The following is a 17745-nucleotide window of genomic DNA, read 5'->3' as shown; positions in this document are numbered from 1 at the left end:
AATTTTATGGTATAACATTACATAGTATGGACATTATATATATATAATATGCATACACAAAAGTATATGCTACACACGGAGTCTAACTGATTCCTAATATTCAGCATCTATACATGGTAAGCCAATCTTTACAACTACCAATTTGTACAGCTAATATTAATAGAGTCCTAAATTATATAAATTCCTAAAATTGTATACTGTAACATCCCCCCTCAAATTGATGTTGGTAAGTCAACCAACAACAATTTGCCAACAAGAAATTGATGTTATTGTCGAGTCAAAGCTTTGGTGAAGACATTAGCCATTTGGAGATTAGAAGAGATGTGATGAAGATATATCACCCGACTTTCCAAGGTGTCTCGAATAGAATGACAAAAAACCTCAATGTGCTTGGTGCGTTCATGGAAAACGGGATTGGTGCCAATTTGAATAGCACTAGTGTTATCAGCATAAAGAGGGGTAGAAGTAGTATGTGGAAACCCAAGCTCCTCAAGATAACCGCATAGCCATACAATTTTAGAACAAGCAGTAGACATGGCACGATACTCGGCCTCAATAGCGGATTTAGAAACACGATCTTGTTTATTACATCTGCAAGAAATTAAGGCATCACCTAAAAACACACACCAACCTGTAGTAGATCGATGTGTATCTGGACACCACACCCAATCAACATCGCTATAGGCAACAAGTTGAAGAGAGAAGCCGGTAGGAAATAACAACCCACGAGTAGGTGAACCTCGAAGATAACAGATGATGTGTCAAACTGCAACAAGATGGAGATGTCGAGGAGAAGACATTATCCGACTGACCTGATGAACAACATAGGAGATATTAGGTTGAGTAGTGGTCAAGTAGATAAGACTCCCAACCAGGCGCAGATAGAGAGTAGGATAATCCAGAATGTCCCTTTCATTTTTTTTGTATTTGAAATTTACCTCCATAGGAGTATCAATAGAGGAAGTGTCCTCCAAACCAGCCAAAATGATAAGATCTTGAATATACTTATATTGGTTCACGAAAATACCATTGGCCCGATGATGAACTTCCAATCCTAAGAAGTATGTGAGTTGATCAAGATCTTTCATATGGAAAGTTGCATGTAACAGCCGCTAAAGCTTAGTAATCAAACCATAGTCAGTGCCAATAATGATAATACCATCCACATAAACTAAGAGAAGGACTATATAAAATTATGTCAATGTTTCCACAAGGGCTGATACTGAATCGGTTTATTAGTTGAAGGTTACTGTAAAAAAATACTTTACTACAAAGTCTACAACTAACTAGAGATAATTAGTCAAATTTCTTTTTATTTTTTTTATCATTTTTTGTTATTTTTTCTTCATGTTTTAGCAGTATCATCATCTTTCTCCCTTTTACTATTTTTTAGTAGTGCTACCGGTTCCCATTCTTGTTTGCTTTCGTGTTTTATTAATGGTGATGATTAGTAATGAAACAAACCTTGCAGAAAGGCCTACAAGAGGGAAAAATGACTCATTAGTGATAGCTTTAACTCAAGTTAACTCAGATTATGTTGTGTTTGGAAGGGTGGAAAATGGATGGTCAGATCCAGGAAAAGCAGCATGCAACAGCAATGGAGCATCAGCAGTAGCAGCTGGGAATTGAGCTGAAGCCAGTGGAGGAGCAGCAGGTGATGGAGCAGTTCCCATTAAATGGAGAAGAACGACCTAGCAGTCTCCTTCAATTGGCCACTCTCCCCCCTCATTTCTACCCCTACTGCTTCCAACCAACCCACCCCAACCTCTAGGATTTCACTCTCCAATACCTTGGATTTGGCTCCATAGGCACTACTGTCACAATAAGTTCAATCATCCTCACCATATCTAATAATCCAAGAAACATTTTTTTCACTTCAGTTTTCTTGGCCAGCTCATGATCATTGCATAATCATATCATGTCGTCCATAGTAAAAAGTTTCAATATTTTCCTTAGTTCATCATCTTTGAACAATGATGATTAGGGTTTAAAATAGGTCTAGTTAGCATTGTGATAATAATTTACATAATCTTATTTTTTCTAGTAATTTATTTGGTTTTCTTTTGATATTCTACAAAATGATTAGGGTTGAAGAGATGAGAAGACATGGAAGGAAGCAGTACTGGGGGATTACATATTTATATATAGTACTCCTCATTTTCATGATGTTATATCATATACATATATGCATGCATATTCATTTGGGATATTTTATATCCATGTTTTTTTTTTTTTCTAATTTTATGGTATAACACTACATAGTATGGACATTATACATATAATATGCATACACAGAAGTATATGTTATGCACAGAGTCTAATTGATTCATAATATTCAGCATCAATACATGGTAAGCCAATCTGTACAACTAATATTAATAGAGTCCTAAATTATATAAATTCCTAAAATTGTATACAGTAATAAGCCAATATGTACAACTACTATTAATAGAGTCCTAAATTATATAAATTCCTAAAATTGTATATGGTAACATTCCTCCTCAAATTGATGCTGGTAAGTCAACCAACAACAATTTGCCTACAAGAATTTGATGTCGTTGTCGAGTCAAAGCTTTGGTGAAGACATCAGCCATTTGGATATCAAAAGAGATGTGAGAAAGAGATATCACCCGATTTTCCAAAGTGTCTCGAATAGAATGACAAAAAACCTCAATGTGCTTGGTGCGTTCATGGAAAGCGGGATCAGTGCCAATCTGAATAGCACTAGTGTTATCAGCATGAAGAGAGATAAAAGTAGTATGAGGAAATCCAAACTCCTCAAGAAGATCGCATAGCCATACAATTTCAGAACAAGCAGTAGACATGACATGATACTTGGCCTCAATAGAGGATTTAGAAAACGATCTTGTTTCTTATATCTCCAAGAAATTCAGGCATCACCTAAAAACATACACGAAGTCGTAGTAAATCGACATGTATTTGGACACCCAACCCAATCAGCATCACTATAAGCAAGAAGTTGAAGAGAGGAGCGGGTAGAAAATAACAACCCAAGAGTAGGTGAACCTCAAAGATAGCGGATGATACATCAAACTGCAACAAGATGGAGATGCCGAGGAGAAGACATAAACTGACTGACCTGATGAACAACATATGAGATATCAGGTCGAGTAATGGTCAAGTAGATAAGACTCCTAACCAGGCACAGATAGAAAGTAGGATCATCCAGAAGGTCTCCTTCATCTTTCCTATATTTGACATTTATCTCCATAAGAGTATCAACAGAGGAAGTGTCCTCCAAACCAACCAAAGTGATAAGATCTTGAATATACTTATGTTGGTTCACGAAAATACCACTAGCCCGATGATGAACTTCCAATATTAAGAAGTATGTGAGCTGACTAAGATCTTTCATATGGAAAGTTGCATGTAACAGCCGCTGAAGCTTAGTAATCAAACCATAGTCAGTGCTCGTAATGATAATATCATCCACATAAACCAAGAGTATGACTATATAAAATTATGTCAACGTTTACACAAGGGCTGATACTGAATCAGTTTATTAGTTGAAGGTTACTGTCAAAAAATGCTTTACTATAAAGTCTACAACTAACTAGAGACAATTAGTCAAATTTCTATGAGGTCATTTTTAAATTTCTTCATTTTTTTAATCATTTTTTGTTATTTTTTCTTCATGTTTTAGCAGTATCATCATATCTCTCCATTTTACTATTTTTTTAGCAGTGCTACTAGTTCTCATCCTTGTTTCTTTCGTGTTTTATTAATGGTGATGATCAATAATGAAACAAGCCTTGCAGAGAGGTCTGCAAGGGGAAAAAAATAACTTTTTAGTAATAACTTTAACTCAAGTTAACTCACATTATGTTGTGTTTGGATGAGTGGAAAATGGATGGTCAGATCCAGAAAAAGCAGCAGGCAGCAGCAATGGAGCAACAACAACAGTAGCTGGGAATTGAGCTGAAGCCGGTAAAGGAACAATAGGTGATGGAGTAATTCTCATTCAGTGGAGAAGGATAACTTAGCAATGTTTTTCAGCTAGCCACTCTCTCCCCTCATTTCTACCCCTATCGCCTCCAGCCAACTCATCCTAACCTCTAGGACTTCACCATCCAATACCCTGGATTTGGCTCCATATGCACTATTGCCACAACAAGTTCAATCATCCTTACCATATATAATAATCCAATGAACATTTTTTCACTTTATTTTTCTTGGCCAACTCATGATCATTGCAAAATCATATCATGTTGTCCATAGAAAAAAGTTTCAGTATTTTCCTCAGTTCATCATCCTTGAAGAGTGATGATTAGGGTTTAAGAGAGGTCTAGCTAGCATTGTGATAGTAATTTACATAATCTTATTATTTTTAGTAATTTCATTGCTTTTATTTTGCTCTTCTGCATAATCATTAGGGTTTAAGAGAAGAAGAGACATGGATGGAAACAATACTGGGGGATTACATATTTATATATAGTACTCCTTATTTTCATGATGTTATATCATATACATATATGCATGCATCTTCATTTAGGAGATTTTATATCCATGTTTTTTTTTTTTTTTTCTAATTTTATGGTATAACACTACATAGTATGGACATTATATGTATAATATGCATGCACAGAAGTATACGCTTTACACAGAATCTAACTGATTCCTAATATTCAACATCTATACATAGTAAGCCAATCTGTACAACTACCAATCTGTACAAGCAATATTAATAGAGTCCTAAATTATATAAATTCCTAAAATTGTATACGGTAACATTCCCCCTTAAATTGATGCTAGTAAGTCAACCAACAACAATTTGCTAACAAGAAATTGATGTTGTTGTCGAGTCAAAGCTTTGGTGAAGACATCAACCCCTTGGAGATCAGAAAAGATGCGAGGAAGAGATATCACCCAACTTTTCAAGGTGTCTCGAATAGAATGACAATCAACCTCAATGTGCTTGGTGCGTTCATGGAAAACGGGATTGGTGGCAATCTCAATAACACTAGTATTATCAGCATGAAGAGAGGTACAAGCAGTCTGAGGAAACCAAAGCTCCTCAAGAATACCGCGTAGCCATACAATTTCAGAACAAGCAGTAGACATGACACAATACTCGACCTCAGTAGAGGATTTAGAAATACAATCTTGTTTTTTACATCTCCAAGCTAGGAAATCCAAGCAATGAAAATGGCATAATATATATCCATTTTTTTTACGTCTTTCACTAAGAAGAAAATGGACAACACCAGACTGTTGGATAAATGGGACGTGGAAAGATCGCGATAAGTGATTACTACTCAAAAAGAGCATATTTTAGATAATAATTCTCATGAGTTTCATGTCTTTTGAGTAATAATTATGCCTAAAACACTCAGCATGTTGTTGCCCTTGCAAGAGTTGCTAACAAGTTTTATGAAGTTTTGGAGTCATTTCAATGTATAATTTTGATAAATTGGTGACAAAAGAGATTAATCAAATTGAAGAAAACAAATAAAGTTGATGATGATCCAAATGCATAATGAAAGAAGCAATGCAATCAGTTTGGATTGGGATTTGGAGCTTAATTGAAGGTGGTGGAGATGGATTAAACATGAAAAAATGAGAGAAATTGCAAAGAGGAGTTGGAAAAGCATATTTCTCGATTTCGCATGACCATGCGAAATTTTCGCATAATCATGCGAAATGAAACAGCATGGGTATTGGCTGCAGCACATAAGGGAATTGTGAAAAACAATTTCGCACGACCATGCGAAATTTTCGCACAGTCATGCGAAACGCTCCAGAAGAACGAAAATGAAGCTGATGGACTCTCCACTTTGCATTATCATGCGAGATTGCTAGGGGCTCGTGCGAAAATGCATTTTCTCCAGATTCCTTGATGAAGAAGCATCCGGAAGACCTCTAAAATGTTGCCAAGTGTCCTTTTAACCTTGGCCTATAAATAGAAACAAGATTTTACTCATTTAGGGACTTTTGATACATTTTCTAATTGTAGAACTTTTCATACTTCTTCTCTCTATATAATTCTCTACTTTCCTTCATTTTCTCTCATTTTCTCGGTAGCCAAACATGTCTTGTGAGATCAAATCTCCAAGCATGAGTGGCTAAATCTCGTTTTTCTCGGAGTAGGGAGGATCTAGAGGCAAGATCTATGGTGAATTAGAGAATTGAGCTTGAATTGCAAAGGTAATTTGATCCAATTGATTGATTAATTGAAATTTGAGGATTTTTCTCTTCAAATTGTCTTGGATGATTACTACAATGCAAGCTAGGTAGATTCATCAAATCCTTAATGCTAGATTTGATGAGATTGAATAGTTGCATTGTGTGAATCATCGGAAGATAATTTAAGATGAATTGAATATATGATTCAAATTGATCTCTTGGATTAGATTACCTAATTTGGAGGGAATTAGATCTAGACCTAAAGCTAAATCAAAAATCGGTTTAGATGAGAATTTAGGTTTTCAATCTAACTTGATGAAAATTAGATCTTAACATCTATTCACCATGGAAATTGCTTTCTAGAAAATCCTAACTCCGAGAATCTCACATCTTATTAATTTTCTTATCTTTTACACTTCATTTTTCTCTCAATTTGAATACATTGTTATTTTGGAATTTTATCATGCAATTTCAAGTCAATTTCACTTGATCACAATCATTTCTTATCATCTCATTCAAGCCTTAATTACCAAGAATAATCCATCCTTGTGGACGATACCTAAAAAACCACTATACTACAGTAGTTTGTACTAAAACCACTTTTTGATCGGGTACAAATTGCTATAGAATGGTGAATTAGGTTATAAATTTTGTTTTGATCCAATAAACGACAAAATCCGAGCGATCAATAAGGAGGATTGAGAACAACACCAATAGGCAAGTCACCTTCTCAAAGCGTTGATGAGGGTTGTTAAAAAAGGCTCAATAACTTTATGTGCTTTGTGATGCCCAGATTGGGCTCATCATCTTCTCATGCACCGGCAAGTTGTTTGAATACTGCAGTCTACCTTCAAGGTGCAACTACTCATTTCTCTCTTTCAACTTTCATGCTTATTAATTGTCTTTTTTCCCCTTTAATTGTCACTGACTTCATTTTTTCTTGGTCATGACTAGGGTTTATAGAATTGATGAAGGCTTTCAATTGGTAGAGCTCAATCTTCATGTTCTTGATTTCATCTGCTGTGATTGATGCCTTGGGTTTCTTTCATTAATGGCTCCCAACCACTCACTGAGTATTAAACCAAAGCTTTATTATTCCATTAACCCCATTAGAATTTCATTTTTTTTTTTACCTACTTGAGTGTTTGTAGCTCTTCCATGATTCTAACAAACTAGCTAGGGTTTTCGTACCACGTAGCCATGGCTAGTTTTGTGATGATTGTTTATCAGTTTTGATCAATCTATATATAGAAAGCTCTGATGCAACATATTTACTTCTACTCGTTTTTAATTTGTAATCTAGAATGATAATTAAGGTGATGATTTAAGCATAATCTTCATGAAAACCCCAAATTTATGTTCAGATATTTTTCACTGAGATTTCATTAAGATTTTCTCGTGTATTTCACAAAAAATTACATGTGACAAAGGCATATAAAAAGAGAAATCAATTCATCATAATCTCTGACATCTCATCCCAATACTACGATTTTAAATAAACGGATTCATCGAGGAACTTTCAAGTAAACTCAACATTATATGCGAATTAGGAGAAACAATTCAAAAAACTCATCATTTTCTAAGGGGAAAAAAATGTTAAAGACTCAACTAATGTCTATATCCTGACATTTTTAGAAACACAATAGCATGATGATCTTCTTCTAATTTCATGTTCATCGGTAAGTACTCGCTTGATTGGACATATCTCATAGTTTGTTTTTTCCTTGAATTGCTGCAGCATGGAACAAATCATAAGAAGGTACCAAAGAGTCACTGGAACTCATATTTCCAAGCAGGATAACCGGGTAGGAGCCATCATCTCATCTTCTGCATAATTAGTCCAGTTATGGCTAATTAGTACAAGTTCTTAAATTTTGAGACTAATTTTCGTGTCTGCTTACTGAAAAATTGTAGAAACAACTGCACAATGAGCTAGCGAGGATGAGGAATGAGACGCACAATCTTCAACTGAATCTGCAGCGCTACACTGGCGATGACTTAAGCTCCATACAGTTCAAGGACTTTGATGAACTTGAACAACAACATGAACACTCAATTAAGAAGGTTCGAGTTCGAAATGTATTACTAATTAGTTTCCTTTATCTCATTTTTCAGACATATTTATTCATAATTAACCTTACCAATTAATGGTTTTAATCCATGCTGATAACTCTGAGATGTAATAACTTCTTCATTGAATATGAAAATATTTCAAATGCTGAAAAAAATTGAAGATGATACATTTAGTTAACAATATTTAAGCCTTGGAAATACATGGATGCAGTACCAGCTCCTCCAACAACAGATAGACAATCTTCAGAGGAAGGTAAAACCCTAACCCTAACCATCTCAACTTCATCTCACACCATGCACACAATTACCATCATCATCACATTGCTCGCTCGCCATTGAAATTAAACATTTCTTAGGTGTTGTTTGAATTTAGGTGAAAATGTTGGAAGAGGAAAACGAGCAGATATGCCACTGGGTGAGTGAAATTAAATTAATGCCATTCAATTCCAATTTTCCTAGGGTGGAAAATGGCTCATTAGTAATAGATTTAACTGAAGTTAACTCACATTATGTTGTGTTTGGATGGGTGGAAAATGTTATAAATCAACCAAGGTGAATACCCCAATTTCATATATACTGGAATATTTCTTGTTATAACTCAACCAAGGGTGAATACCCCAATTTCATATATACTGGAATATTTCTTGTTATAACTCAACCAAGATGAATACCCTAATTTCATATATACTGGAATATTCTTGTTAAAATCAACCAAGATGAATACCCTAATTTCATCTATACTGGAATCTCCTGATTAAAAAAAATGAGTAGAAAAATAATAGCGGAAACATACCTGAATCCATTGAAAGAGAAACCTTATAGGAAGAAAACCCTTTGAGATGGTCTTCCAATTCTGGCCACTAGATTCTGTTTCAATTTCTCTCTGAGAGGATTTTCGGAAATTGGAATGCGTAGTAGTAGAATGGGGACCATAACCCTATTTATAAACTGCTAGGGCAGTTTTAATTTTATCACAATTATATTTCTGCCCCTCATAGAAATAATAATTATCTAATGGTATCTACACAATAATCTCATGACAATTATACCCTTAAGCCAATTAATCAATTATTAATTAGATCACTATATTTAGGCTTAATTAAATGATAGCACACACATTTTAATTATTTACATGTGTGGCCCAAATTATAGATTAATTACAAAAATTAATCTAACAATCTCCCACTGGGCCACATGCATATGTAATCAAATAAATGTGCTTAACCTTATGAGCTCAAAATTTGCTATCATGTCCTTAGGGTATATCCGAACAATCTCGTCCATTAACTATACTGACATAGGATCAAGGTGGTCTTTGTTACATCAATCGTTACTAGACCAATCAATGGTCACATATATCTATACAGCTAAATGACATAGATCAATCATGAGTGCATAGCATGGAAATTACATGCAATGTGATCTGTTCATGCCTATTTCCAACTGGTCCTACTTAACTTTATTGAGATCAAATCTTTAGCATAATTTAACAGAGTGCAATAAAATGAATACTTTATTTCTGCAGAACACAATCCAAATTTATAGATAAAGTCTAAACATAACATAGAGCAATATACAATGAATAATATAAACTCCCACTAAATTTGGATATCCTCAAATGAGACAACACCCATATGAGCAGTGTGCTCATGAAAGACCTTGGGTGGTAATCCCTTTGTAAGCGGATCCGCTATCATGGAGTTTGTTCCAATATGCTCTATGGATATCTGTCCACTCTGTACTTTTTCTTTTACAACTAGGAACTTGATATCAATGTATTTTGATTTTGTAGAACTCCTGTTGTTATTGGAATATAAAACTGCTGATTTATTGTCACAAAATATCTTCAGTGGTCTTTCAATACCATCCAGAACACGCAGCCCAGTGACAAAATTTCGTAGCCATATTCCTTGATTGGATGCCTCATAACATGCTACAAACTCTGCTTCCATGGTGGATGAAGTTACGAGTGTCTGTTTGGCAGACCTCCATGAAATTGCTCCACCAGCCAACAGATAAATATAGCCTGATGTGGATCTTCTGCTGTCTTGGCATCCAGCAAAGTCAGAGTCGGAATACCCAATGAACTCTAACTGATCCAATCTCCTATATGTAAGCATGTACTCTTTTGTTCTCTGTAAATATCTCATAACCCTCTTGGCTGCTCTCCAATGATCCATTCCAGGGTTACTTAGATATCTGCCTAACATGCCAACAATGTACGCAATATCCGGACGTGTACATACCTGAGCATACATTAGACTCCCCACAGCCGAAGCGTAAGGAATCTTCTGCATTTCTTGACTTTCTAAACTATTTTTAGGGCATTGATTAAGACTGAATTTGTCTCCTTTAGCGACAGGGGTATCACCTGGTTTGCTATTTTGCATGCCATACCTTTGGAGGACTTTATCAATATAGGTCCTTTGTGACAATCCTAAAATACCCCTAGAACGATCTCGGTGTATCTGGATTCCTAAGACAAATGAGGCATCACCAAGATCTTTCATCTCAAAATGTTTTGATAAAAATCTCTTGGTGTCGTGCAATATGCTAATATCATTTGTGGCTAGCAATATGTCATCGACATATAAAACCAGGAAAATATACTTACTCCCACTGAATTTGTGATACACACATTCATCCATAAGATTTGCCTCAAAACCATATGAGACAATAATTTGATGAAACTTGAAGTACCACTGACGAGAAGCTTGCTTGAGCCCATAAATGGATTTAGTTAATTTACAAACCATATTCTTTGAGTCTTCGGACACAAAATTTTCTGGTTGTACCATATAAATTGTTTCATCAATGTCACCATTGAGAAACGCTGTTTTAACATCCATTTGATGTAACTCAAGATCATAATGTGCAACTAGTGCCATGATTATCCTGAAAGAGTCCTTCGTAGAAACTGGAGAGAAGGTCTCTTTGAAGTCAATTCCTTCTTTTTGAGTAAAGCCTTTAGCTACAAGACGTGCTTTATACCTTTCTACATTACCATTTGAATCCCGCTTGGTTTTAAATATCCATTTACAACCAATGGGCTTCGTACCAACTGGTAATGGGACAAGTTCCCAAACTTTATTGTCTTGCATAGATTTGTACTCTTCATTCATGGCTTCAATCCATTTCTGAGAGTTGGAACTTTTCATGGCTTGCTGGAAGTTGATTGGATCATCTTCCATCATTCCACTTTCTACCTCATGTTCCTGGAGATATACGATATAATCGTCCGAAATTGCATTTCTCCTCTCTCTCGTGGATCTCCTTAATGGCATATTTTCTTGAGGTTGTTGAGTTTGTTCTTCAGGAGCAATGTCCTCATTTGCAATTAAGGGTTGAACAATATTGTCTGTTGGTTGAGGATCCAAATTTACTTCTTGATCAATGATAGGTAGTGAAACCTGTACATTATCAAAAGCAATAGTAGATCCCTCTTCCTCCTCAAAGACAATATTCCTAACCTGATTTCTCCCCCTAACTCAACATCCTAAAAAATGTTGCAGTTCCCGTCTCAAAAATTGACCTAATAGCAGGATCATAAAATTTAAAACCCCTTGATCGCTCTGCATAGCCAATAAAGTAGCTGCTAACTGTTTTAGAGTCCAATTTCTTTTCATGAGGCTTATAAGGTCTCGCTTCAGCTGGACATCCCCAAATATGAAAATGCTTTAAACTGGGCTTTCGACCCGTCCAAAGCTCATAAGGCGTTTTAGCAGCCGCTTTAGTTGGCACCCGATTTAGGATATAAGCTGCCGTTTTGAGTGCTTCACCCCAGAGTTTTTCGGGTAAAGTAGAATGACTAATCATACTCCTTACCATGTCCTTAAGGGTTCGGTTTCGTCTTTCTGCTACACCATTCATGCTAGGTGATCCTGGCATGGTGTATTGAGGGACGATCCCACATTCCTCTAGGTATTTAGCAAATGGTCCTGGACATTGTTCACCTGATCCGTCATATCTACCATAGTATTCACCACCACGGTCAGATCTGACGCTCTTTATTCTTTTGTTGAGTTGTAACTCAACTTCTGCTTTAAATGTTTTGAACACGTCCAATGATTGTGATTTCTCATGTATAAGAAATAGGTAGCCATATCTTGAATAGTCATCTATGAATGTTATAAAGTACTGTTGACCATTCCAAGATGCCGTAGGGTATGGTCCACAGATATCTGTATGAATTAATTCTAAGACGTCTGTGGCTCTATTTGCACCTAATTTCTTTGTTTTGGTCTGTTTTCCTTTAATACACTCAACACAAATATCAAAATCTGAAAAGTCAAGTGAATCTAAAATCCCATCGGACACAAGTCGCTCAACTCTAGATTTAGAGATATGACCTAGGCGTTTGTGCCACAATGAGGCCGAATTATCTTTATTCAATTTACGTTTTGTACCTCGTGATTCCACATGCAAGGTTTCATTATAGGACGGAACAGTTTCCAACAAATATAGATTATCATAAACATTAAGTAAACCGGTTCCTACAATATTTGAATTAATAGATAATGCAAATCTATTGTTTCCAAATGAACAAGAATAACCTGATTTGTCCAAAACAGAAACTGAAATTAAATTCCGTCTGAAAGACGGTACAACGAAAGTATCTATTAAATCCAAAAAATAACCAGATTTCAATAATAATCTAAAGTGCCCTATTGCCTCCACTTCTACCGACTGACCGTCTCCGACATAGATGCATCTTTCAGCATCACTTGGTTTTCGGTAACTCAGGCAACCCTGCATAGAAACACAAATGTGAGTAGTAGCACCAGAATCTAACCACCATGTGTTTCTAGATACTGAAGCTAAATTAACTTCAGAACAGACCAAAGTAAGAATTATACCTTTCTTAACACGCCAAGCAGCATACTTGGTACATTCCTTCTTAGTATGTCCAGGCTTATTACAGAAGAAACATGTTACCTCAACTTTCTGTTTCTTTTGTTCTAGGCCATTAGAAGCAGCAACCTTATTATCCTTATTCCTTCGTTTGCCCTTATCCTTGGAAGTGCTAGCTAGATGAGCACTTTCGGTCTTGTCTTGCTTCAATCTCTCTTCCTCTTGCACACAGAATGAAATGAGCTCATTAAGAGTCCATTTATCCTTTTGACAGTTATAACTGACCTTGAATTGATTAAATTGTGCAGGAAGAGAGATGAGAACCAAATGCACGAGTAAATCATCAGATAACTCAAGTTTCAAAGCCTTAAGTTTTGAAGCAAGATGAGACATCTCCATGATGTACTCCCGAACATTACCCTTGCCTTTATACTTCATTGAAATCAAGCTTGCTAAAAGCGTGCTCGTTTCAGCCTTATCGTTTTTGGCAAAACGTTTCTGAATTTCCGCAAGGAAGTCACTGGCATTAGTAACCTCATCGGTTACCGCACCCCTGAAAGCTTCTGGAATTCCGCGCTTCATGATCATAAGACTTAGCCTATTTGAACGTTCCCACTTACCCCAATAAACCTCATCCTCTTGAGTACTTTGCTCATTGAGTTCATCGGGTTTGGGCATTCTCAAGGCTAAGTCTATATCCATGCAGCCTAAGAGAATCATCATATTCTCTTTCCAGTCCTTAAAATTAGTCCCATTTAACATAGGGACATTATTGATGTTGGCAGATATAGAAGTAGTTGATATAAAAGCTGAATCCAGAACAAAATAAAATGAATCAAATAAACCATCATGCTCACATAAAATAAGCAATTAAACACATAATCTTTAAATTTAAAAGCAAATTATGACATTTCAAGATACCTAGCACAACATTAATATCAAGTCTTTGGACAGTAATATTAACTGTAAGTGGTACTCTTGTTGTAGTAATCAAACATTGATGATAAGTTATGTCAAATAATAAATCTATCTTTGGATTGATTTATTATTCACATTAAGTTACCTTTATAATCATCACATATTTATCATCACAGGTATGTATGCAATTTGACCAAATATTAACTTTCCTTTGGGCCAGTCAATACCCGCATGAATCACATACACACAAATATCTAACACCCCGAACAGACTAATCTACACGAAAGATGTCACTTTGGTGATTTTCCGCTTTAATTAGCCTATTTAAAATGTTAGATCAATAACTTAAATATTAATATCATAAAATGCTATTAAATAATAATAATAATAATAATAGTAATAAAAAAAAAAAAAATTTATCAACTCAATATTTCATAAATCTTAATCCATTGACATATATATATATATATATTAAAATAATAACTCAAAAATTAATCAAGGAGTTGGCTCTGATACCACTTGTTATAAATCAACCAAGGTGAATACCCCAATTTCATATATACTGGAATATTTCTTGTTATAACTCAACCAAGGGTGAATACCCCAATTTCATATATACTGGAATATTTCTTGTTATAACTCAACCAAGATGAATACCCTAATTTCATATATACTGGAATATTCTTGTTAAAATCAACCAAGATGAATACCCTAATTTCATCTATACTGGAATCTCCTGATTAAAAAAAATGAGTAGAAAAATAATAGCGGAAACATACCTGAATCCATTGAAAGAGAAACCTTATAGGAAGAAAACCCTTTGAGATGGTCTTCCAATTCTGGCCACTAGATTCTGTTTCAATTTCTCTCTGAGAGGATTTTCGGAAATTGGAATGCGTAGTGGTAGAATGGGGACCATAACCCTATTTATAAACTGCTAGGGCAGTTTTAATTTTATCACAATTATATTTCTGCCCCTCATAGAAATAATAATTATCTAATGGTATCTACACAATAATCTCATGACAATTATACCCTTAAGCCATTAATCAATTATTAATTAGATCACTATATTTAGGCTTAATTAAATGATAGCACACACATTTTAATTATTTACATGTGTGGCCCAAATTATAGATTAATTACAAAAATTAATCTAACAGAAAATGGATGGTCAAATCCAGGAAAAGCAGCAAGCAGCAGCAATAAAGCAGCAGCAGCAACAATTGGGAATTGAGCTGAAGCCAATGATAGAGAAGTTCCCATTCAGTGGAGAAGAACAACACAACAGTGTCTTTCAACTGGCCACGCTCCCCCCTCATTTCTACTCTTACCGCCCCTAGCCAACCTACCCCAACCTCCAGGACTTCACCTTCCAATACCTTGGATTTGGCTCCATAGGCATTACTTCCACAGTAAGTTCAATCATCCTCACCATATATAATAATCCAAGGAACATTTTTTCACTTCATTTTTCTTGGCTAGCTCATGATCATCGCATAATCATATCATGTCATCCATAGAAAAAAAAAAATCAGTATTTTCCTTAGTTTATCATATTTGAAGAGTGATGATTAGGGTTTAAGAGAGGTCTAACTAGCATTGTGATAATAATTTACATAATATTATTTTTTTCAGTAATTTATTTGGTTTTCTTTTGATTTTCTGCAGAATGATTAGGGTTGAAGAAAAGAGAAGACATGGAAAGAAGCAGTCCTGGGGGATTACATATTTATATATAGTACTCCTCATTTTCATGATGTTATATCATATACATATATGCGTGCATCTTCATTTGGGAGATTTATATCTATGTTTTTTTTCCCCTAATTTTATGGTATTGTTCTACATGGTATAGACATTATATACATATATAATATGCAGACCATATGATATAAACTATAGGCCTTATACATCTCATTTTTTTGACTTTTATGTAATTTTTTCTTTTTTTCTCCGCTCTTTATTAGGTATACTCTCCCCCTATGTCACTTTTGTTCCACCTCTTTAATTTATTTTATAAAATTATTTTAATATTTTTCTATTTCCCTTTTCATTAAAAAAAGTTTCATAAAGGAAAGCACAATAAAAATATTAATATAATTTAGTTATATCTTTTTATATTTTTAATTTTTTAAATCTAATTCAATTTTGATATTTTATAATTGAATAAGTTAAAATTTAAGTAATTTTTATAATTTAAATTTATTTTTAGTTTTATTTCTTATTTTTTATTATTAATAGTATAACATTTTAGTAACATTGTTACAAGTAACTAATGAAAGTTTCATTAAAATATAATATTAATAATAACATTTTTAAGATACAATTTTCATATGTTTAATAAGGAGGCCTAACCATTGTTTCTATAATTTTTACATATATTTTAGATTTTGATACAATACATATTGTTATGATATGAAATAAAAAAAATCATGTTGAAATCATTTAAAAATAATTATTTTAATATTTTAATCTTGAATTGTATTTTAAAAATAATTTAAAGTCACATATTGAAATAAGCTTTTCCAATCAAAGTTTTATAGGTTTAATTTATTTATTTTTATCATTTTGTTTAATTTTTTTTAATCACTAATAGTTAAAAAATTAAAGAAAAAAAAAAACAAAAAACAAAAAACAAATAGAATGCATAGTTAATGATACAACATATTCATACTACGTAAATTCATTTTATACAATTTCTATGTTTTTTGGGATATTTTTGGCATTACAATAAAATCAAATCCTTTAGTTCAATTATAAATGTTTTGTTAGCTTTTTGACTAAATTTATATATATATTTTTATCAACTTTATGCCCAATTTCAGTTTTATCTATCCCTAAGCATAATTGTTCTTACATAGATTCACCCAATAACATAATTGTTGAATTAAATTTAGTATTCCTTTTAAGTATACTAAATTTGGAAAAAGGGAAAAAAGGCGACAGAAGGTTTAATAATAAGATATGTTTATCTTATTTGATTAATATGCCATGAAGTAGATTAAACATGTTATATTAAGTAACTTAATATTACAACTTAAAGTTAAAAATAACTTTAAATATTAAATTAAAATAATTAACTTATTTTTGTCTTATTTGCCCACATCTACTAAAAATATATTTAAAAACCATGATTCAACACTATGACTTATTTTTTATAATAAATATTTTAAGATTATCTTATATAAATATAATATATTTAATAAACAAATTTATAATTTAAAGATTAATGAAATAAATTAACTAATGAAGATAAATGTGTCAATTTAACAAATTAAGATAAACTTTAAGTTAATTATACAATTTTCTTTATTTCTTGACACTTAATCAAAATAAAATATTAAAAAAAACATAACTTAATATTTAACATTATTAAATATCATTTTAAGTTTGTTTTATTTCATATCCTAAAATTACAATATTGGTCAGTTTTCAAACTAAAACCAAACTTCATAAATACGGTTTCTTTGGGAAGATTAAAAATTGTCTGGCCCATAAACTTTAATTTGACATTATTTTACAACCCATATTATTTAATTTAATTAATATTTTTGAAAAAAAGAAACATTATTTTTTCCAAAAACTCAAATATTTGCTGACGTGAAATATATTAAAATACTCGAAAATTAAATGATAAGAATTATTTTTGGAGTATGCGGATATTCCTAAGAGTTGAGAATAAAAAAATAAAAATTTTAAAAATAAAGAAATAAGACCAACTTCCAGATAAAGTTGGCTGCTGCTGACGATCGAAAG

General features: G+C 33.5%; 1 protein-coding gene across 1 annotated transcript; it reads right to left on the bottom strand.

The window, feature by feature from the left end:
* Positions 1 to 12694: 12694 nt before the first annotated feature.
* Positions 12695 to 14041, bottom strand: LOC117912674. The gene is made up of 2 exons (XM_034827362.1): positions 13074 to 14041; positions 12695 to 12966 (listed from the first exon to the last, which is right to left on the bottom strand). Exons 1-2 carry the CDS (start codon positions 13828 to 13830, stop codon positions 12938 to 12940), a joined length of 786 nt encoding a protein of 261 aa, XP_034683253.1. The 5' UTR covers positions 13831 to 14041; the 3' UTR covers positions 12695 to 12937.
* Positions 14042 to 17745: the final 3704 nt, after the last annotated feature.

The sequence above is a fragment of the Vitis riparia genome, chromosome 1, assembly GCF_004353265.1.
Source record: "Vitis riparia cultivar Riparia Gloire de Montpellier isolate 1030 chromosome 1, EGFV_Vit.rip_1.0, whole genome shotgun sequence".
Lineage (NCBI taxonomy): Eukaryota > Viridiplantae > Streptophyta > Magnoliopsida > Vitales > Vitaceae > Vitis > Vitis riparia.
The sequence above is the reverse complement of the archived record's forward strand: the minus strand, read 5'-3'. Positions and strand labels throughout refer to the sequence as shown.